This window comes from Rhinopithecus bieti, unplaced genomic scaffold, assembly GCF_001698545.2.
Source record: "Rhinopithecus bieti isolate Rb0 unplaced genomic scaffold, ASM169854v2 scaffold_16834, whole genome shotgun sequence".
Lineage (NCBI taxonomy): Eukaryota > Metazoa > Chordata > Mammalia > Primates > Cercopithecidae > Rhinopithecus > Rhinopithecus bieti.
Window position 1 is genome coordinate 1,660,780 of NW_016809297.1, and position 24,337 is coordinate 1,685,116.

General features: G+C 37.4%; 1 protein-coding gene across 2 annotated transcripts in view; it reads left to right on the plus strand.

Moving 5' to 3' along the window:
• The window catches only part of CRPPA (CDP-L-ribitol pyrophosphorylase A), a 151,079-nt gene that overhangs the window by 97,723 nt on the left and 29,019 nt on the right, over positions 1-24,337 (plus strand). Inside the window, exons 4-5 of one of the 2 annotated variants that reach the window (XM_017889075.1) lie at positions 13,570-13,674; positions 20,616-20,661. In XM_017889075.1, the coding sequence (XP_017744564.1) occupies positions 13,570-13,674; positions 20,616-20,661 (151 nt within the window). The remainder of the gene's footprint in view (positions 1-13,569; positions 13,675-20,615; positions 20,662-24,337) is intronic. The other variant, XM_017889076.1, reaches the window with a different exon arrangement.

Here is a 24,337-nt window from a genome sequence, read left to right on the forward strand (position 1 = left end):
AATGGATCAAGAAAAATGTGGACATATACACCATGGAATACTATGCAGCCATAAAAAAGGATGAGTTGTGCTTTGTAGGATATGATGAAGCTGGAAAAACCATCATTCTCAGCAAACTATCGCAAAACAGAAAACCAAATACCGCATGTTCTCACTGACAGATGGGAATTGAACAATGCGATCAGTTGGACACAGGAAGGGGAGCATCACACACCGGGTCCTATTGTGGGGAGGGGGTAGCGGGAAGGGATAGCATTAGGAGATGTACCTAATGTAAATGACGAGTTAATGGGTGCAGCACACCAACATGGCACATGTATACATATGTAACAAACTTGCACGTTGTGCACATGTACCCTAGAACTTAACGTATAATAATAATTTAAAAAAGCTACCAGAAAGGAATTAAAAATTACAAATTCTCCAAAGAATAGGAGAGATGACAATGACACATGAAGAATAGCTGGAAAACAAGTGAATTAGTACTAACAGATTCAGCTTGGAGAAGGCCAAATTACAAGCAAATGGTTGGGGGAAGCTAGGAATTAAAACTGTCTGCTGTAGAATTCTCAATCCAGGACCTAGCAGCACCAGGTACCTCTGGAACGGAATGAAGGGGGACAAAATAAGGAGGGTTGGCTGAAAGCTGTTTAAGCAGTCTGATCTCTAAATCTCCTTTCCACCCTAGCAGAGGCAGGTAGTGATGAAGTGCTCTGTCTATACCGGGAGAACATAGGACTCTGTAGAAGGACTGAGTGTGTTGCCAGAAACAGTGACTAACAACCGTATGCTTACTGACTGCCAAATAGGAAAGTCCGTGGCTGCTTCTCCCACTCAGCCAGCTGCTATCTTGGTGGCTTGGCTTTTTTTTCCAGGATGGAGACTGGAAGAATTTTCTTTGGGCAGTCTGTCCAGTGCGGGAAGAAAGACCTAAAAATATTCACCTCAGAGGTACCCATAAACACCTTAACCCAATCACTCTGCAGAAGGATATTGGAGGATTTGTTCCAACCCTCCAAAATGAGAGTCCCAAAATGAGTCAATCAAGGAAGCAGATTGCACGGGATACAGAAGCTAGGGGATCCATGATGGGAGAGAGATGAAGACTCTTTCCAAGATGATGATGTAGGGAGTTCTTAGGATGATGGCTGAATGACTGGCAGAGAAGACAAGAAGTCTGTTGGATAAGATCAGAGGACATTAAGGGTGACCTTTTCAGGAATATAAAACTGGTGCAGTGCCTTGTGTCTGAACATCTTGCGAGTAGATTTCAATGAATAGCCAAGTGTTTGGCATTGAATGAGTCATAAGCATACATAAAACCACATAAAGCAAAAGATAAGCTATAATTCTAGGTAAACAGAGTTGTATAGGAAATGAATTTTAATAGTATGTGACTCAGCTATGAGTAGTGTTTACATAGCCACTGATTTAAACACTCAATACTGATTTAACCAAAATTATGATATTTAAAGGAGGGGGAATGAGAAGTGTTAGTGTATATTGAGGTGAAGTTTGGAAGAAGGACAAAATTCTTCTGTAGATCATAGCCAAGACAGAAAAGTCGAGAGACATCATCACAAGAATGTAATTTAGAGATATGGAATGAAAGGTAAATTATAGTCTCAATTGTTCAGTCTTCAGCAATAGTATTCTACTTTTGTGCCCTTGCAGTGGCCTCCTGGTGAATTAAGTTTGTTTTCCTTATCCTTGATTTGGTTGCCTGAATTGCTTTCGAAATGAGATTTTTACCAGATGTGATTGATATAGGTGGAGGGCCAAAACTGTGATTGTGCTGTTGAACTTGCCCTGTTTTGCTACTTTTATTGTCTTAAGGAAGGCATACTGTGGTTGGTTGCTGCCCCTCCGGTCTGAACTGCAGAGTAAACACAAGGAGCAGAGCTGTCACAGCCCTGCAGCTTGGAACAGTTACCTCAGCCATGTCACAACTATGTGAGTGAGAAGTGAAAGTTTATTGCTGCATGCCACTGAGCTTTTTGTGTGTGCATATTTGTTACTCAGCAAAAATTGACTGTTACATATGGAGAAACGTATTAGAATAGTTAAATGAACAATGATTGTCTACAGGGAGGACAAAATGGAGTGAAGGGAGTGGGGTGGACTTTTTTTCATAATTGACTTTGTAGAGATATTTGGGTCTTAAACCATGTGCGTGTGTGACTGATAAAAGCATAAGCCAAAAGTTAAGATAATAAAACAGATTACGAGTTATTGTGGTTAGGGTTTGTAAAGAAGATCTAATGGATGGACAAGGAAGTTGGGGTGCTACTAATAAAATTATTCATGCCATTAACCATAGTCTCCTTGTTGATAAGAGTAGTCTAAGAAAATAGGTTTTCTAATCAATTGGAGGTTTCATGGGGTTGGACACCTCAGTGAGGTAAAAGGGCTCGGTTAGGAGTAAGGAAGAGAGATGATGGATGGAGCTTCCAGTTAGAGACTGTGTTGACAATGAAAATTCCAGAGGAGCCATGAGAGAAGGAAAGTCAATTTTCCAGGTTGATTACAGAAACCAGTTGGTCAAGTGAAGATAAGGGTCAAATCACAGTTGTTAGAATGATTATTATCAAAAAGACTAGAGGAATAACAAGTGTTGGTGAGGGTGTGGACAAAAGAGGACTTTGATTCTCTGTTGATGGGGATATAAATTGGTGTAGCCATTAAAGCAAGCGATGAGGAGGTTCCTCAAACAATTGAAAATAGAACTAGCATATAATCTAGCAATTTCACTTATAGATATGTCCCAAGGAAATGAAATAAGCGCCTCACTCCCATATTCATTGAAACATCACTGATGCATTGTTCACAGTAGTCAAGATATGGAAAAAAACCCTGTGTCCGTTGATGAATAGATAGAATGTGATCACACGTGCACCCACTGGAATGTTACTTAGCCACAAAAGAAGGAAATCCCACTATTTTTAACAACATGAGTGAATCTGCCCTTTTTCTAAATGGACATTAGGTATAAGAAAAAGCAGAAGGAGAAGATGGTGCGTATTGTCAGAGCAACCCTCAATCTCCCTGCAGAGAAAGTAGAACGCCTCTACACAACCGTTAGGTGTTATTGATTAGCATCTGGGAACTTTTAAACCTCAATTTTTAGGGTTAACCATTTACATCTATAACCAGTAATTATTTAGACTTTATGAAGAACTTGTCATAAACTAGATACTATGCCAGGTACATCAGATGTGCTGTTATGTTTGTTTTTTATAATAACTTTTATCTTCCATTCCCCAATGTGGAAGAAGCTGAGAGACAGTTTGAATAGCTTGTCCAGAGTCTGACAACTTGTTACATGGCAGCACCATGGTTGGAACCCAAGTCTATTTGACTTCTGTGTCCATGCTCTTAATCAGTTGGTAATGGTGCCTCATATTCATGAGAATGTATGTACACTTTTATTAAGCAAATCCTATTTAAGGACATGTTATGAGTTGTAATGTACAGTTTGTACATTCCTTTAAATTACTATTAGAAAAAACTAAGCTGATTGGCTTGTGAGAAAACGAATACTCTGTGTTTATCATGATGGTAGCCAGATCTAAAATTTTATAATATAGCGATAATACATAGGTATTATTTTTACAATGGGTGTTCAGATTTTAAATAACTTAATATTTTTCTATTAGAGATGGTGTCTCACTCTGCATTGCCCAGGTTGGAGTGCAGAGGTGTGATTGTGGTTCACTGCAGCCTCGGACATCTGGGCTCAAGCAGTTCTCCTGGCTCAGCCTTCTGAGTAGCTTGGACTATAGGTACACACCCCAACACATGACTAATATTTTACCTTTTTTGTAGAGAGTCACTTTGTTTCCCAGGCTAGTCGTGAACTTCTGGCCTCAAGTGCTGATCCCACCTTAGCCTCTCAAAGTGCTGGGATTACAGGCATGAAACACCACATCTGGCCAGTTGTTTAAATTTTAAATGATCTGTAACTTAAATATCACCAGAACATGAGACTGATTTGTTGGAAGTATTAAATATATATGTTCAGAAACAAAACCATAACTCTTATTTATAAGCATGTTTTTCAGGAATATAACATGTTTTACTACACAGGACATACAACTTTACATAACATGACAATAACTTTTTTGGGCAAGAACTAATAAAAGAATAGTATATACATGACAAAGGGTACAAAAATAAAGTCTTCATGCCAACCCTATCCTCTTCTGTCTCCCAGAGATAACCCATTTCTTCTGAGAGCTTTTGTTCATTCTTAACCTTTCCTACCTGGTTTCTCATTCTACCACCTGCACAGCAATCATCTTGAGGTTTTTCTTCACCACTGTCCTAGCAATTCCCTTTGTTGCTCTTCTGTATAGGATATCTGTATCCCATGTCATTGTCTCATTTTTTTCTCTCCCAGTTTTATAGAGGACCATATCATACTATAGTTTCCTGAAAAAGAGTGCGTGGGGCACTTCTGGTTTCTTGCCTGGCATGTAGGGAACTTAGGAGTTGTTATTCCATCTTACAAGTAAAATATTGAACAACCAAAAAATAAACTTTTCATATCTTTCAGAGGGGTGAGGTCACAGGGCAAATTGCTATCCCTGAAACTGGAGAGACAGACGGGTGACTACAGAGAATCACAATTTACCAGAGCAGAAATCTCCTTGGGAAATAGTGACAAGGTAGGAAAACCTAAATTACAATTGAAGAATTGCTAGAGATTCAGTATAGAGAAGTGTGAGTTAGCTTCAGGAGGACCCAGTCAAAGGGGAGCCCCCACAGTCTTATGAGTTTTACTTCCAGGAGCTTGACCAGGTTCTTAAAATGGGTACTGGAGAAAAATCTTATTGTGCTTCCTATGGAGGAAGGGAAACAACCATTGTGAAAAACGGTAGAGCATTCTGTTCTTAATGAGGAGGCCCACCCTCAAAAATTGTTTTATAAGGGCCTAAACTATTGCCCCTACCTAATTCCAGCCTTTCCCACTCAACTCCATCCCACTCTAGTCATCTTCTGGGGAGAGGGGGAGAACTGAGAAAGCGAAAGCACAGGTCCGATTTACCTCAGTTTCTTTTACCCAGTAATCATGTCCAGCTATCAAGGAAAATTTATGAAGTGTAAGAAATAGAGAGCATAAGAACCAGACCCAGATAGGGCAACATTGAAATTACCCAACTGGGACTTTAAAACACCTATGATTAATATGCCAAGGGCTCTAATAGTTAAAGTAGATAGCAACAAGAGCAGATGTAGGCAGTGAAAGCAGAGAGATGGAAATGGAAAGAACCAAAAAGAAATGCTGGAGATCAGAAGCACTATCATAAAAATGAAGAATGCCTTTGATGCCTTATCAGTAGACTAGACACGAATAAGGAAAGACTATCTAAACTTGAGTGTATATCTTCACAGAAATTTGCAAAACTGAAAAGCAAATAGAAAAAGATGGAAAAAAAAATAACAGAATATCCAAGAATCATGGGCAACTATAAAACACATAACACACATATAATGAGCATATCAGAAGAAGAAAGGAATGGAAGCAATATTTGAAGTAACAATGACTGGAAATTTCTCCAAATTGGTGTTAGAAACCAAACCAAAGATCCAGAAACCTTCAGGAATACCAAACTGTATAAATTCCAAATAAACTACACTTAGGCATATTATAGTCAAACTACATAAAAGCAAAAAAATAAGAAAAATATACTGAAAAGATAAACACCTTACCCATAGAATTACATCTGACTTCTCTTCAGTAGCCATGCAGGCAAGAAGAAAATAAAATATTTAAAAAATGTTTGCATGAGGAAACCTACCACCCTAGAATTCTGTTCCCTGCAAAATTATTTTTTCAAAAGTAAAGAAGGAATGGACTTTCACAGACAAACAAAAATGGAATTTTTTTTGCCAGTAGACCTGCCTTGTAAAAAATGTTCAAAATCTTCAGAAATTTATGTAGGTCAGAAACATGGATCTACATAAAGGAAAAACTTCAGCTGAGGAGGCAGTGAAGGTAAAATTTATTTTCCTGAATCTAACAGGTAAGTGTGTTCAAAACAATAATAGCAACAATGTATCTGATTGTGTGCTTACACAGCGAAATGAATGACAATGACATAAGGGATGGGAGGAAGTAATTAGGATTATTTTATAAGACACTTGCCCTATTCACCAAGTGGCACACCGTTATTGGAAAGTGGTCACAGATTAGTTGTAAAAGTATATTGCAAAATCTAGGACATTTACTAAAGGGGCATTACATAATGATAGAAGGGTCACTCTTCCAAGGACATAAAACAATGCTTAATGTGTACTCATCTAACAACAGACCATCCTTATATGTGAGGCAAAAACTAATAGAATTGCAAGAAGAGAAAGGTAAATGGACAGATCTTGGTTAAAGACATACTTGACCCCAATGACACTATCAATCAACTGAGTAAAATTGACATCTAGTTACTTCATTCACAGACAGCAGATTACACATTATTCTCATGCTCATGTGGAACATTCAACAAGATAGACCACTTTTTGGGCCATAAAACACACCTTAACAAAGTTAAAAGAGCAGAAATAACACAAGCCCTATTCTCAGACTTCAATGAAATTAAACTAGAAATCAATAACAAAGGTACCTGGAAAATCCAAAAATACTCGGCGACTAAACAACACACTCTTAAATAACACATGTAAAAAAGAAATCTCAGAACTGTATTTCGAACTAAATAAAATGGAATGCACCAAAATTTTGGAATGCAGCAAGGACAGTGCTTAAAGGAAAAATGATAGCATTGAATGCATATGTTAAAAAAGAAAGACCTAAAATCAATCATGTAGGCTTCCATTTTAGGAAACTAGAATGAAGAAGAGCAGATTAAGCAGAAGAAAGCCAATAAAAATTGGAGCAGAAATAGATGAAATTGATAATAGGAAGTCAGTAGAGAAATATCTACCAGACCAAAATCTGGTTCTTTGACAAGATAAAATAGATCAGCCAAGCTAAGAAAGAATACACAAATTAACATCAGAAATGGAAATGTGGACATTACTACAGATCCCATGAACTTTAAAAGGATAATAAAGCAGTATAATGAACAACTCTGTGCCTAAAAGCTTAGTAACTTAGGTGAAATGGACCAGTTCATTGAAGGACACAATAGCCCAAAATCATATAGGAAGAGTTAGGAAATCTTAAGGCAGCATCTGTTAAATACATTGAGTCAATAATTAACAACCTAATATATAAAGTACTAGACTTAGGCGGGTTCACTGGTAATTTCTACCAAACTTTTAAGAAAGAAATTATACCGACTCTCTACAGTTTCTCCAGAAGATAGAAGCAAAGGGAATACTTCCTTAAATCATTCTGTGATACCAGAATCACCCTAATTCAATAAACCATACAAAAAAGATGTTACAAGGAAACTATGGTCAATCTTTCTCATCAATGTAGAGATGTCATGGTCCTAATCAAAATATCACCAAGCTGAATTCAACAATGTACAAAAGCAAAACCCCACAACTGACTGGGATTTATCTCAGATACACACAAGACTGGTTCAAAATTCAAAATCTAATGTATTTCCTCACATCAACATGCAGAAAGAGAAAAATCACATGATCATATTAATGGATACAGAAAAAGCATTCGACATAATACAACACTCATTTATGATACATTTCTGAAAATGAGAAATAGAGATCTTTCTTGATTTAAAAAAATACCCACAGAACACCTGCAACTAACATTATTAATGGTGAGAAAATCAAGAGCTTTCCTGGTAAGATCAAGAACAAGGCAAGGATATGCCTTCTCAGTGCTCTTTTCAACACTGTCCTGGAATTTCTAGCTAATAAAAGAAGGAAATGAACTAAGTATTGTGATTGGGAAGGAAGAAATCATTTTTCACAGATGACATGATTGTCTGTGTGGAAAATCTGAAAACATTGACAGAAGTTATGGAATTAGTGGACAGTAATAGAAAAGTTGCAGGCTATGAGGCTAATAAAAGCCCCAAAGTTGCAGGCTATGAGGCTAATAAAAGCCCCAAAGTTGCAGGCTATGAGGCTAATAAAAGCCCATTGCTTTTGTTTGTACCAGCATGAACATGTGTAGTTTGAAAATAGAAATAGATTACTCTTTACATTAGCAACTCCCAAAATGATACTTGGGCGTAAATCTAACAAAATGTACAAAACCTTTTTGAGGAAAACTGCAAAACTCTGAAAGACTTCAAAGAACTACTTAAATGGAGAGGTGTCCCATGTTTGTGGATAGGAAGACTCAAAGTTGTCAAGATATAAATTCTCCCCATTGTGATCTACAAATCTGATGCAATCCCAATCAAAATGTCAGCAAGTTATTTTTGCAGTATTGATAAACTTATTCTAAAGTTTATCTGAAAAGGCACATAGACCTAAAATAGCTAACACAATATTGAAAGCAAAGAACGAAGTTGGAGAACTGATGCTACCTGACTTGAAGAGTTACTATAAAGTTGCAGAAACTGTGGCTGTGTGGTGTTGGCTTAAAGAATAGATAAATGGATCAATGGAATGAAATAAAGACCCCAGAAATAGAATCACATAAATGTAATCAATTAGTCTTTGGCAGAAAAACAAAGGCAATACAATATAGCAAAGATTTGCTGCCTTTTCAACCAAATGTTGTTGGAACAACTAGACAACCACATGCCAAAAATAAATCTAGGGACACACTTTCAACATGCTGCAACCATTAATTCAAAATGGATCAGACCTAAATGTAAAACTTAAAAAGCAAATGTGAAGTGACAGTCACTTTAAAAAACAGTTTGGCAGCATCTTACAAAACATACTCTTATATTTAAAACATATAAGACCCAAATGAGTTATGTCCACATTAAAACCCTGCACGTGAATGTTTATAGCAACTTTAGTCATAATTGCCAAAACTGGAACCAACATAAATAGCTTAGGTGAGGGGACAAACAAAGTATGGTACATCAAGATGATGAAATATTATTCACTCCTAAAAAGAAATTAGCTATAAAATCACCAAAAGGGAATTTAAATGCATATTTTGGTGTGAAAGAATCCAATGTCAAACAGCTAAATATTCTATGATTGTACCTATGTATTTCTGGAAAAGACAAACTATGGAGGCATTAAAAGGATGAGAGGTTGCACGGGGTTGGGGGCAGGAGGTATGTATAGATGGTACACAGAAATTTCACTACAGTGAAACTACTCTATGATAACTACAGTGATGGATGTATATCATTGTACACTTGTGAAAACTCATAGAATGTATAATACCATGTATGGGTCATAATGTAAATTATGGGCTTTGAATGATAATGATGTGTCAGTGTAGGTTTATTGATGCTGATACACATACCACTGTGTTTACAAGGTTTCAATAGTAGGAGAGGTCGTGTGTATGTGGGGGCTTGAGGGCATATGGAAACCTTTACCTTTTGCTCCATTTTGCTATGAATCTAATATTTAAAGTCTTAAAAAGTGTAGGAAAGAAAACAACGCATGGGTAATAAAATTCCTTTGATACTTTGAATGTGAGGAAAAGTTCATATTCTGCCCTCAAACTTGATAGCTCTCCTGGGAGTAGAATTCTGTGTTTAAAATCATTACCCCAAGAATTGTGAATAATTTGCTTCTTTGTTCTAAGTTTTATTGTTTCTATGAAGTCCCAACTCATTTGGATTACAGCTTGTTTGTAAGATAATTTTTGTTAAGTGGGTTTGGCATACTTTCACCTCACCCATTAGCTTCCATACTCTATAATTTCTCTTAATCTGGAAATTCAATGTTTTTGATCTTTGGAATATCTTGAATTATTTAGTTGTTTTGTCTGTCTTTTCTGTTTTCCTGAAATTTTGATATTTTATTTAGATATTTGACTTTGTCGATAAGTCATACGATTCTTTCCTTTTCCGCCTTTTTAAATGTTACTCTGTCACTTGATTTCAAATTCTTTATCTTCCTAGATCTATTAATAGTTTTTTAAAATTACAGTTTTGAAATTCTCAAGTGCTTTTTTTTTTTTTTTTTTTTGCCATTTTGGTCTTTCATGTTACAGTCTTTCCTTGGATGACAGTTTAATATGGGTTTTCTGCTCATGTTTAACCGGGGACTGGTTAGACTTGGTGAGTTTTCTACTTGGGGTGTGTTTACTGTGCGTTTCTCTGTAACATAACTTGATTGGACTTGCTTTTTGAGGGATCTCTGATAAGTGTGCTTAGGGCTTTTGCCTTGGCAGAAGGCTGTTAGACACTATTTTGGGGGGGGGGCAAGTTTGGGGAGGCAGATGGTTTTCAGTGTCTGTATGTTTGCATATGTGTTTCTCATGTGATCAATGATATCATTATAACTATAATCCTCCCCATGGTGAATCATAAATGTCAAAACATTTTGTGCAATACCCTCTCTCATTCATTAACTTTCTTGTCTAAAATAATCTTGCTAGTTGCTTTGTATTTGTTCCACCTGTTCTTTTTCTCACTTTTCTTTTGGCCTTTGGATTAATTTACTATGTTTTATGATTTCATTTTATCAACACTATTGATTTTTTTAAACTGAAATTTTATTTAGCAATTGACTTGAGTTTAGAATATACATCTAATGACAGTCTCCTTCAAATAATATTAGTTATGGGCACCGAATAGGAGATCACAAGAGAGGAGCCTGCATGTGTTTATGAACTCCTTTTGTGACTGTGGGTCCCCGAGGTTTTATATTCTTTCAGTAGCTTCTGTTTGATCTTTACCAACTTTTGAAGTTTTTAGCTTTCTTCTTCTTACCTGACTGCATGGCACCCAATGTCTCTTCCTCTTGTGCCCTGACTTAGGTGCGCTGGTAATCGCATCTTCTCTCCCTTCAGGGTGGGGAGACATGTCTTTCTTAGGTTTAAGGCTCCTAGGTTGTCCTGTGACTTCAGCTCTGAAGGGTTGAAGAAAAGATTATACTTTTATAGTTTACTTTTGCATTTTCTTTTGTTCAGATATGAGCACTGCTTTTTGCAATTTTCTGTATCCTAGACAAAAGTAGAAACCCAGGCTGGGTGCAGTGGCTCACTCCTGTAATCCCAGCACTTTGGGAGGCGTAGGCAGGAGGAGTGTTTGAACCCAGGAATTTGAGACCAACCTGTGTAACATAATAAGATCTTCTATCTAGAAAAAATAAAAAATTATTAGCCAGGCATGGTAACATGAACTTGTGTACTCAGCTTCTTGGGAGGCTGAGGTAGGAGGCTTGCTTGAGGCCAGGAGATAAAGGCTGCAGTGAGCTGTGTTCATACCACTCCACTCTAGCCTGGGTGACAGAGTGAGAGCCTGTCTCAAAAAAAAGTCATCAATATTCCTGATTAAAATGTTTAGACTTTAATTTTTTACTAAGTATACTTTTTTCTTTTTTTTGAGATGGAATTTTGCTCTTGTCACCTAGGAGTGCAATGCTGCTATCTCTGCTCAGTGCAACCTCTGCCTACTGTATTCAGGCAATTCTCTTGCCTCAGCCTCCCGAGTAACTTGAATTACCGGCATCTGCCACCACGCCCGGCTAATTTTTGTATTTTTAGTAGAGACGGGGTTTCACCATGTTGGCCAGCTTGGTCTCGAACTCCTGACCTTAGGTGATCCACCTGCCTCGGTCTCCCAAAGTGCTAGGATTACAGGCGTGAGCCATCGTGCCCAGCCAAGCATAGATTTTTTGAACTGACTGCTAAGAAAGATTTTCTTGCAAAAAATATGAAAATCTCAGTTGTAATATTAGCCTATTTAATAACAAATTCAGACTAGTCTAAGATTGCCCAGCCTCCATTTTCTGTATATATTTCAAATGTACTTAACCTATAATTGTCCATGTTTCCCTTTGACACTGGTGACTGGAATCCTAAAGGCTTCATGCAATTTGCAGGCTTTTGCACTCTTGGCTAGGACAGTGCCTGGTGGCACTGTGGGTGGGAACACAGCATCAAGTATGTTTCATACCACTACCTGAGATAGGAAGTACCTGTTTCTATGGACTCCTCTCAATATGGCACGTGTGAGTACTTTTAAGGCAATCCAGGGATGTGTTTGATATTTTGCCCCTCTGGAGTGACTCAGAAAGAGTCAATGTTATTGCTAGTCATTTTTAAGATTTAACCATATGTTAAAGAGGACTTCGTTTATTGTACATACATCTCAATCACAAACAACTGCATGTGGTACGGATGTTGGAAGTACAAAACAAAGGTTTACCAACACTCATCACAACTTATTTGAATGTAACTACTGTTCATAGTAGTCTTTTAAGGATACCTACATATATGTTGTTTTATGTGGTATATAAAAAGAGAAGGTATAAAATGGGACTCGTGGTCAAATTAAGACTATGCATATCTGGTTATATTTTGTTCACTAATTTTACAAATCACTACAGTTAGAATTTTGTAACCTTCAGTGTAATAAAACAGCTTTGGCAAGGGGTGCTTGATGCCATATTCATATTTGTTGTCTTCCTGCAATCCTTACATGGATATGCTTTCTAAAATAAGTCTTGGCTGGGCATGGTGGATCCAGTCTGTGTGACAGAGCAAGACTCTGTCTCAAAAAAAAAAAAAAAAATTAGTCTACCAAATATCTCAAACCTCCATACCTTTGCATGGCACCTTTTGATTTAAACATAATCCCCCTCGTTCAATTTTATTCTACTGTTGGAGATCAAGCCATTTCCTCTGATAGGCCTTCCTGATGCCCTCACATAGAATTAAGTATTTTATCCACTGAGAATGGATAAAATGTCTACCTCTAGACATTCTTCTAGTGCTGCATCTATCAGGTTCTGTTACAAACTGTTTGTTAGATGCCAGCCTCCCCTTCTAGACCTGAGTTCCTTGAGGGCCTAATACATGTGTCATTTACCTTTATATATCTGGTACTTAAAATAGAACTTGGAGACAGGATAGGTACCCTGAGTATTGTTCAGCTGAATTGGATTATTACTTGGTTATTTTAATGGCTCTGCTTAAAATGCTAAAATTGTTTTATTTTACTGAATTTATATCTTTACACTTTTTCTCACAATGAAAGACTAAATGTTCCATGTTGATAAACAAAATGTAAATAATTAAAAGATATTGATATTTTAATTAAAACAAGAGAACTGTGACCTGCAAATGACCTGATATAAATACAAGATATGAGATTAAGATTTTGTAGATATATATTTATCAACAGTTATGATAATCCGCAGCTATACCTTCAGGCATTTTATAAACATGTTTGGAAAGGTAACTTATAAGCACAGGAAACCAAGTATTACATTTATTTTACACCTAGAACTACTGAGGAATCTCAAAACTCATATGATGGCACTATTCCTATTCACTATTTGTTTTGCTTCATGTGATGATTGCAGTATTCCTATTCACTGTTTTGTTTTTAGCTAATGGGGATGTTATAACTTTATCAGTAGCTGATTAAATAGTTTGAGCCCTCTAGGCTCTTCCTTTGTTTGCAATTGATTATGAAATAAAAGCCTTAGTTTTACTTAAAATCGTGTTTTAGCTTAATTTTTTTGTTGTTGTTGTTGTTTCTACACCAGTGTACTGACTATGACTTGGAATTTGGAACTGAGTGTTTGCAATTGGCCCTAAAATACTGTCGCACTAAAGCCAAACTCGTAGAAGGATCGCCAGACCTCTGGAAGGTAAGAGGGATGATACCTTGCTTGGGTTCTTTTCTGTGCTTTTATGTGTTTGTGTGGGTGTACATTTAAAACCAGTAGTGCATTGAGTGGGAGTTAAGGGAATCTCACGGGTTTACTGAATCATCAATGTGTAGTATCCCTTCTATTGCTTGGCTTCAAGAAAATTCACTTGGAGATAATTTACTCAGACACATCTCATTTTAACCTGTGATTGGTTTATTCACTTTTTTCTTTTTCTTCCTCTCTGTAGATAGTTTTATTAGTCTGTTCTCACATTGATATAAAGAAATACCTGAGATTGAGTAATTTATAAAGGAAAGAGGTTTAATTGGCTCATGGTTCTGCAGGCAGTACAGGAAGCATAGCAGCTTCTGCTTCTGGGGAGGCCTCAGGAGGCTTCCAATCATGGCAGAAGGCAAAGGAGGAGTAAGACACTTTGAGGCCTCACTGACTTGCAGAACAGCTCCAAGGCGGAAATCTGCCCCCATGATCCAATCACTCCCATCAGGTCTTACCTGCATTGTTAGAGATTACAATTCCACATGAGATTTGGGCAGGGACACAGATCCAAACCATATCAATAGTCTTTTTTTTTTTTCTTCACTCAGTTGGATTAAAGCTACACCTTTGCCTGCAGTATCAACATTTCCTTTCAGGCCCTGGGTGGTTGCTCCAACTTAACTGGATTAAAAGGATATCTGCAACAGTTCTGACCTAGTGGGGGTAGTGGCTGGATCCACTCTCTGTCCCACTGTGAGGAATTAGACTGTTTCCTGTGGCAGGGCCCAGCTCCTTTAATGGCTAACTTACTTTTTTTTTTTTTTTTTTTTTATGGAGTTTCACTCTTTTGCCCAGACTGGAGGGCAATGGTGCTGTCTCACTTCATTGCAACCTCCATCTCCCGATTTCAAGCGATTCTCCTGTCTCAGCCTCCCAAGTAGCTGGGATTATAGGTGCCTACCACCACACCTGGCTAATTTTTGTATTTTTAGTAGAGATGGGGTTTCACCATGGTGGCCAGCCTAGTCTTGAACTCCTGACCTCAGGCTATCTGCCCGCTTCGGCCTCCCAAAGTACTGGGATTACAGGTGTGAGTCACCATGCTTGGCCTGACCTCTTTTGGAGGGAATAGAGTACTTATTGCAAACAAGATAATGGCACTATCATACTGCAGCTTCTTATCAAGGCCAGGGATGGTTTAGAGTGTGTTCTTTGTTTCATTAGTTGAATTGAACAGGACATTGGAAATAAGAGTCTGGAAATAAGAAATAAGTACATTTGGAAATAAGATCATTTCATAATCTTGAAATACATACTGCTGCTTTTGAAATATTGCTTGTAGTCTTTGGAAATCTTTATGAAACATGCATCAAAATCTGATTAGTAAAGATTCATTCTAATGGAGTCTATAAGCATATTTCCTTACTGATTTTTGAAACAGCCCTATAAGTTGATCAGTTATTTTGCACAGCAGCGTGATCAGCCTCACTGCATGCTAAGATTGTCTCAGGATAATCTTAAATATTTAAAATGTTGAATTCTAAGACTCCAAAATATTGACATGTTTGAATTATTGCCTGGTAGAGAAAATTTATGCGGTAGAGAAAATTCATGTAGTATTACTCTTCATTTAAGGACAACCTAAAATGCCTGCCTGCTGGGTTGATGACAACCAGCAGGCAAACGTTTTATTCATCCTTTTCTATATATGGCTCAGTGATATTAATTATGAGGATTTTTGGCAATTACCAATTAGATGCTTCATTAAAGATCCTGACCCACATTTCTTTGGAACTCCTTTGGCTGTCTGGCAGGCCTAATTTGAAGACGAAGAAAAAATGTGGAAACTCTAAGGCGTTTTATTGCTACTGACATGTCAATAATCCCTTGTCTCACTTTTGACATCTTTGGGGGCTATGATTATTTACCTCTTGTGCGTGTTCAGAGCCTTCATCACCTTTGTAAAGCACTATTGAGATCTGTGGATGAAAGGGAAGCAGCACATTGCTCTCTGAATGTTACATTCCATCTTCAGTGTTTTCTTTTTGGTGGGGTGTTCATATTTCTCTGTTCTCTCCAGCAAGAGTGTTAGTCCTCAGGTATGTCTTGATGCTCTGCTCCCCTTTTATGTGCAACAAATATTAGTGCATGCTAACCTGATTGGCCTTTCCACACAGTGCTTCTCTTGGTTCCACTGGTGAGTCCCTTTTTAGGGATGTTGTTATGGGTTCAACTGTCCCTTAAAAAGGTATGTTCAAGTCCTAATCTGTGGCACCTGTGAATGTGACCTTATTTTGAAATAGTGTCTTTGCAGATATAATCAAGTTAAGATGAGGTCCTGCTGGAGTAGTGTAGGCCCTAAAGCCACCATGACTAATATCTGTACAAGAATAGAAGAGACACAGATATAGGGAGAAGGCCATGTGATGATGGAGTGATGCATCTGCAAGCCAGGGGTTGCCAGCCATCACTGGAAGCTAGGAAGAGGCTGGAAAGGATTCTTCCCAAAAGCCTTCAGAGGCTCCTACTTGTATCTTGATTTGAGATGTCTAATCTCCAGACCGTGAGAGAATATAAATATTTGTTTTTTGTTTGTTTGTTTGTTTTTAGACTGAGTCTTGCTCTGTCACCAGGCTGGAGTGCAGTGGCACAATCTTGGCTCACTGCAACCTCCGACTCTCTTGTTCAAGCGATTCCCTTGCCTCAGCCTCCCGAGTAGCTGGGACTACAGGTGCGCACCACCACGCCTAGCTAATTTTTGTATTTTTAGTAGAGACGGGGTTTCACCTTGTTGGCCAGGATGGTCTTGATCTCCTGACCTTGTGATCCACCCATCTCGGCCTCCTGAAGTGCTGGGGTTACAGGCGTGAGCCACCGCGCCCAGCCAAATTTCTGTTGTTCGAAGCCTGCCAATTTGTAGTAATTCACTGTAGCAGGCCTGGGAAACACATGCCGAAAGGGTGAGGTCCCCTAGAAATCAGCATCATAGCATCACTTTTGACATGGAATGGAAGTAGAGAACTTTACTCTTATGAATGAGATTGGAATAATGCCGTGGACCCTAAAAGGCCTGTCATGCTCTGGATTGGGGAAAATGTCTTACAGATAGATGTTATGAGGGCTTTTGGTTTGTTTTTTAGTATCATATTTTATTTTCCTGTTAAGTGAGGTGATACTAGAATGCAAATATTGCAGTTTTTTTTCAGGGTCCCTATTTTCTCTTTCTGCCTCTTATCTCATCTTTGACTTCTCTTTTTGGTATTTTCATAACTAATTATTTAACCCCCTTTGATAACATTGTAAGATTTGTCATTAGGCTTTTACTTTAATTTTGTAATCTTATTTTGTATGACGAGAGTATTTGTTTTACACAACAGTGGAGTTTATGCTTTGAAATTAGTGTCCTAATTCTACACTATCTCCAAAGATGCTGGACTCAGACGGCATGGCCATGTACTTGAAACATGATTCAAAATCGGACAGTAAAATACACATTTGGACATAGTTGAGGCATTTTATTACCATGGAACAGCGCAAAGCAAAGGAGGATTCTGAAACATGGAGCAATATACCTTCCCTTTCCCCTCAAAAGTCAGGGAGTTCACTTCGCACTGGTTTAAAGAGTGACTTGAAATTTCTGAGGAATGCATGTGGTACTAGAATTTCAGTAGTAGAATTTCGGTTGCCACCAGAAGTCCCAGGAGGATTATTTTGTATTTTATTTAATTTAATTAATTTATGTTTTTTGAGATGAAGTCTTGCTCTGTCGCCCAGGCTAGAGTGCAGTGGCAAGATTTCGGCTCACTGCGACCTCTGCCTCCTGGGTTCAAGTGATTCTTCTGCCTCAGCCTCCTGAATAGCTAGGACTATAGGTGCATGCCACCATACATGGCTGATTTTTGTATTTTTAGTAGAGACGGGGTCTCACTGTGTTGGCCAAGCTGGTCTGTATTTTGTATTTTATAAATACGTTTTGGTAAAAGTAAAAAGTAAACATTCTGGCTTGATGTCACCTTCCTGTGCTAGCTCTTCTGGGATCTGGAGATAATATCAGATTTTATTCTTTCAAATACCATGCAGGGTAGAAAATGACCACAGTACCCCACTCCCCCGCAGGGTAATGAGCACTAAGGAGTACAGAACTGGTTCTGGGAGTAGGGATCAGCTGTCATGCTTCCCTGGAGTAATCTTGCTTTGACAGGCCCAAGTAAACACTCTTATTTTGATGAGATTTCATCTAGTCTGCATAACAACTTGAGTCCCTTTAATTTAGAGTTGTACCATATTTTTGACCCCATATACTTTTAATTAGCTTGGTCTCTTACTACACTGTACAGGCTTAATTGAACAGACGTCTTGTTTCTAAATGTCAAAACTGTCTTTAAGCCATACAAGGTTGATAACCAGTTACTGAAGAAATTTAACCACTGTGTTCCATTGTCTGAATGTGTTTTTTTAGGAGTTTCTGAAGTTTTTGTATAATCACAGTATTATTGGAATGAATGACTTTTGAGGATTCCTTTTGTTGGGGAATACACTTTTTTTTTAGGTCCAAGTATTTCAGCATCTGTTTAAAATCCAAAGAAACAAAATAGTCTCTATTTGGTTTTGTAACTTCAAAACACAATATGGTGAAATTGTTTCTCTTCAGATATTTTAATATAGTTATCCAGCATTTTATACAGGTGTCCAGAAAAGAATATTTTCTACACGTATATGATTGGTAAGGAAATAAGTTCTGAAAAATCTATACCTAATAAACATTCTGTTATCTTTGAAATGTAGGTTTTGCCTATTTATTGTGAAGGGAGAGATGGGAGAACATTATGTGTCATCTTAAGTTATTGAAGATAGTGGCCAACTGGCTGTGTCTGAAAGATTTTTAACTATTTTATGTCTCAACACAGAAAGAACAACATGTAGACGTGATAGGAATGAGAAATTCCCACCATATCATTACCTTACCGTGTCTATGATATTGAAGTGTTTATCCTCCAGATTAGCTAACTACTAGATTTGTACAGAAACTTTGTTTAGTGAAGTGGGCTACTGCACTTCTATCCAAAATAGATTCCTCTGCTATTCCTTTATCCTGGCAGGTAAATCCTGGACCAAAACTATACCTTACCATCCAGAAATAAAGTAGCAGCTAACTTGGTAACACAGATAAAAAGTTGTTCAGGCAATTCAACCAATCTATTAAAATGTGAAATGCTAGGCCGGGCGCGGTGGCTCAAGCCTGTAATCCCAGCACTTTGGGAGGCCGAGACGGGCGGATCACGAGGTCAGGAGATTGAGACCATCCTGGCTAACATGGTGAAACCCCGTCTCTACTAAAACTACAAAAAACTAGCCGGGCGAGGTGGCGGCGCCTGTAGTCCCAGCTACCCGGGAGGCTGAGGCAGGAGAATGGCGTGAACCCGGGAGGCGGAGCTTGCAGTGAGCTGAGATCCGGCCACTGCACTCCAGCCTGGGTGACAGAGCGAGACTCCGTCTCAAAAAAAAAAAAAAAAAAAAAAAAAAAAGTGAAATGGTATATAGTATCTCTTAAACAAGCACATGCCAACCCAAACTGGTGACTTTTGATGTACTTTTAGCCTTATTTTTTTCCTACATAACTAACATACTTCAAAAGCAGTATGACTGGAAAATGTGGTAATTCTCAATTGATGGGTTATTCATTTTTTCCGTCTAACTTTTACAACAATATGGTTTGTCCTTATTTTAATTAAAAAGACCAACAGCCTGATAATGAGTATTGAAGTTCCTTTTGTTCTGTTAGCACAATCAGTAGGCTTCCTTTGACCTTGCACAATACTCTATAATGAAAAATTACTTAAAAAAATCAGTCCTGTAGTGATGAGAAAGAACTTCAATCCTCTAATTTGCTGGTTTTCAGACTGTGCTCACTAGAGCCTCAGGGGCCACCTGAAGAAGAGGAAAGGTTCTGTACCTTTCACCTGTACAGGTGAAATTCCATCCCAACACCTGGCACTCACCTAGTTCAGTTGTTTTTCTCTATTTTGTTTGATTCTGCTTCTGTGTGCTATTTCAGCTGAGTTTAGGCATGGTGAGGTAATAATATAGTGGGAATTTCTCAAAATGGGTTTTTAGAACACTTGCATCATAAATACCTAGGTACTTGAGTGTAGTTTCTAGGACCTAATAAAAGCTTATTAATACTGTGTCATTATTTACTATGTATTTCAGCTCTGTGATATAGAATTCTGCAACACAGTGCACTTACATGTTCTGTACCTGAGCTCACTGGATGGGGGTCTGTGAAGTATCTGCCATAGGACAGACACACACATTACAAGGAACAGATTACAATTAGGAGGAGGCTGCATATTTTTAAGGAAAGATCATCACTGTTCTTAGGCACATAGTGGTACCCTATAGGCTCTTTTTATTTTATTGACATTTTAATAAAAATCTTACAAGGTGAATCTTACCTAGGTACATACAGATATATGTAATTCAGAAGAAAGTGCCTCTTGACATAAATTGACCTTTCAGAATTATTTCAGCTAATTGGTGACTTGGTGACTTGCAACTTGGTGACTTTTTTTGTTATACGGAGACTTCTGCCGTACCTTTTGTTTTTCTAGTATAAAGCCTAATTTTTATGCAATCATGTTAACACTGTTGTTTAAATGCTGCCACATTTTCTTTAAGTATAATACTTGAGTTACATTAAGATTTCAGTAACCACTGCCACATAATATCTTAATTTATTCAAAGATTTAAAAACAAATCAGCCATTTGTAGAAATAGAATATATTTTATTTGAATTTGCTCATGCTTTTCTAATTGAGAAAATGTCAGTATTACATGTTTATAGCTTCTGAAAAATCAAGAATTTCCCTGGGGGCATTATTTTATTGCCTGCACATTCCTTCCTGCTCTGTTAAGTCTAATGAAGTTTATCTGTCCTTTAGGTGACCTACAAACGAGATCTGTATGCGGCTGAATCGATTATTAAGGGTATGTTTGGCCTTATGACTGTCAGTTCCTGTGTTTCAAAAATGTAAGCCAGTTCGGAATTTCTCATGACAGTTTAAATCCCAGCAATCTCGAAAGCAGAAAAGCCTGTAGGCCACTGAAGTCTCTGATATGTTTTTTGAAAATAATTACATTTTATGTTGTTTCATGCTAGTGAAATAGCAGTTATTATGATACCACATTGATTTTAATTTTTATAAAGGAAATTATTAACTTGAGGGAAGTATGGGACATTGATACTATTAGAAGGAAAATAGCAAAACCTGATTTTAATAATTTTGTAAAGAGCTCACTTCATTTTTACTATGAAGAGGGCTGCCCTCTCCCGTTAACAATGTCGTATCAGTACATTAGACAGCATCTTCCATGTAAGAAACATTATTTTTCCTAAATGGAGAAATTAGGCTGGACAGGGTGATTTTTAAAGTTTCTTTTGGGTTCTGACAATGACTGCAATTTTGTAATTATAGATATCTTAGGTGTGATAACTCTTTTTTAGTTCTTTTTCATCTCTGACTCAAAGATCCCAGCTAAATAGAGGTAGTTTATTTAATAAGCAACAAGTATTTGTTATTTTGCTTAACACTGTGCAAGGAATGTAGTTAAGATGCACTAGGGACAGTCTTTCTGTATTTTTGTAGCCTGTTATTTAAGTCAGCTTTCTCAGTCTTGGCACTATCTTGGCATTTTAGTCTGGAAAATTCTAAGCTGTGTGGACTATTCTGTGCATTACAAGTGGTTTAGCAGCATGCCTGGCCTCTGCTCACAAGCTGCCAGAAGTACCCATCCCTCACTCCCCTTCCCCTGGTTTTGACAGTCAAAGATGTTTCCTGATATTGCCAAATGTTCCCTAGGGGGGAAAAAAAAAAAACATTTCCACTAATAGAGAACCACTATTTTAAAATACGGACTCCTAGCAAAATCAGAGATGTTCACCTCAATCCTGAAATACATGCGATGCTTTACAGTGTGTTAGTAACTGGTTTCTTTGAAAACAGATTATGGCTAGAACTACATGCTCATATTTTCATTGAGAGGTGAACTTCTAAATTTAAACTTTTTTGAAGTTAAAAAATGTACTGAATCTGCATTCTGAGTGCATCAACTTATTAAACAATTTTGGGAAACCCTATTTAACCATCTACGGATTTCACATTCAGAAAATGAAAATCTTTTCTCTGATCATGATAATGTATTTGTGATTTGCCCTCAAGTTCTTTGTCCTTCAAGGATATTTTGTTTTAAACTATTAATGTACTATAACTTATGAATCTGTGTGTATGTAAACAGATCATTTATAGCTATAAATCAAAATGTTGACATATATTTACATATCAACCAAGCAGTGTGTAAACATTACTCTGGAAAAGTCAGCTGAACCATGAGGTGGTTGTCATGTCCTCAATACAAGGAAACATAAAACTCAGTTTGGTTTCTTCACAGAGCTTTGCATGTACTACGTAGGAAAAATAGAAATGATTTTTTTTTGTTAACAATTAGTAGTTCAACTGAGAAATATAATTGTAATAATTGGCCTCATATTATCAGAGGCTTCTTAAAATGTAAAAACCTATACTGCAAGTGTTACTGCAGGAGCTATGACTTTGGAAATTGTTTGCAGAAATGGCTTTTATTTATGTAATAGGTTCTGGTCTGCTACTTTCATTTTTAAAGTATTGAAAACATGTTCTACTTTTATTCTTAGGGAAGGTATTTACACAACTCATTTAGGTCAACAAAATTTTAGTTTCTTTATATTTTAGGGTTTGTGTATCCAATAACTTCCCAGGAGATTCTGATACTTCTGGTACACTTCTAGGATCACTGCTCTGGGGCCTTTCTACTCTGTGAATGCCCTAGACCAGTAGCATTGTGATTACCTGAGAACAAGAATCTCAGCCCCCACCTCATTCAATCAGAGTCTGCATTTTAACAGGAGCTCTGGTTGATTAGTTTGTACATTAAATTCCAGACATCTTCCTCTAGCCTGCTCCTCAGTCTTTTATAGGTTATTTATTTCTAAATAATATCTGTATTACATTAAGAGCTTTAAGTCTTACGATGCTCTCCCAGCTGCAAATACTTGTTTGCTCACCTGAGATTACCCCTTCCATTTATGACTTGTACTCAAGACTATCTCTGATAGTGGAAATGCCTCTCTGGGCATAGGAAAGAGAAAACTCCAAAATTCCAAAATATAATATAGCATATAGCATACTATGAGAGCTGTATATTTACCTGTAGGCATTTTCCTAATATATTAATCAGGGTTATTTAGAGAAACAGACCCAGTAGGATATACAGAGCTACAGATAAGATGTATACATAGATTTATTATGAGGGATTGGCTGATGTGATGATGGAGGCTAAGTCTCACGATCTGCCAGCTGCAAGCTGGAGGCCCAGGAAAGCCAGTGGTAGAGTTCCAGTAGAAACCCAAAGGTGGGATTTTGGATTCCACCACAAGGTGAAACTTAAGATGCGTAAATGTTTATGCTCAAAGCAGTAATAAAGGCTATAAAGCTTCTAAGCCAGTTCAAGTTCAGGACTGAGTTTGCCCGCAAATTTATATAAAAACAATTCTTTATTATGGTTTTAAGAAAATTTAGATTTCAGCATTGCCTGCAACACTGTATGAACCTGTTTTAGATTGTGATTCAGTGAAGGTGGAAAGAATGTCTAATTTTTATGTTGCATCCCCTAACATTTAGTTGAGTTGAATTGCATGATAGGCTAACAGATGCAGCTGCAGTTTTTCCCCAGAATCTAAGGGAATTTATGGCCCTTCTTTCCTGCCTTACCACTCTGCCTGCTCCTGACACATGCTTATAGGGAACCAGAATATCTATCACTATATCATTTTTTTTTCCTTTTAAACATAGAAATGGTATAGTATTTTTGATCATTCTTTGTCAAGATTTAAAACCAAGACTTGGAGGACATTGAACTCATGCTAGGTGCCTTATGTTATCTCACTTATTCTTTACAATAATGATGTAAGATATATACTATTGCTCTCATTTTGCAGGTGGGAAAACTGACCTAGGTTACTTTCCTCTGGGTCACATGGTTAGTAAGAGCAAGATCTATTATTTAAGCTCAGGTCTCCATTGTCCTTAAGTTTGATTCTACTCTAGGACATGTCCATTTTGTACCTCTGATTCACATAGCTACTCCGGCTGCCTGCTAAAGCAGATGCTGGATTCAAGAGCTCTCTCTTGGGTGAGTACGTCAGTGGCTTATAAAGTTCAGCTTGCCTACCTGTGATTCCTCTGAGTGGAAAACTGTACCTTCGGCTGGTGTGATTAAGAATGATCCTATAAGTAAGACAGAAAATTTTCTATCCCAGTGTTTTCCTGAGCACATAGTACAGTCTTCTAGAAAGTGTTTGTTACTGGCATCACAGGTGTGTGAAAAGCATATAACGTTGTAATGACAGATATCTAGACATGCTCAGAAAAAATAATAAAATTCCAAATCAAAATAATTGTTTTAAAATGATTTGGGGTACTGTTTAATTGTTTTTTTTTTTTTTTTTTTTTCTGTTGTTGTTAATTCTGGTAGTTGATGTTCATTATCTAGACAACAGATTTCCTTTCCAGGATGGAATTTTTTTTGTTCTGTGATGAGTGCTTCGTGTTTTTTTTTTTTTTTTTTT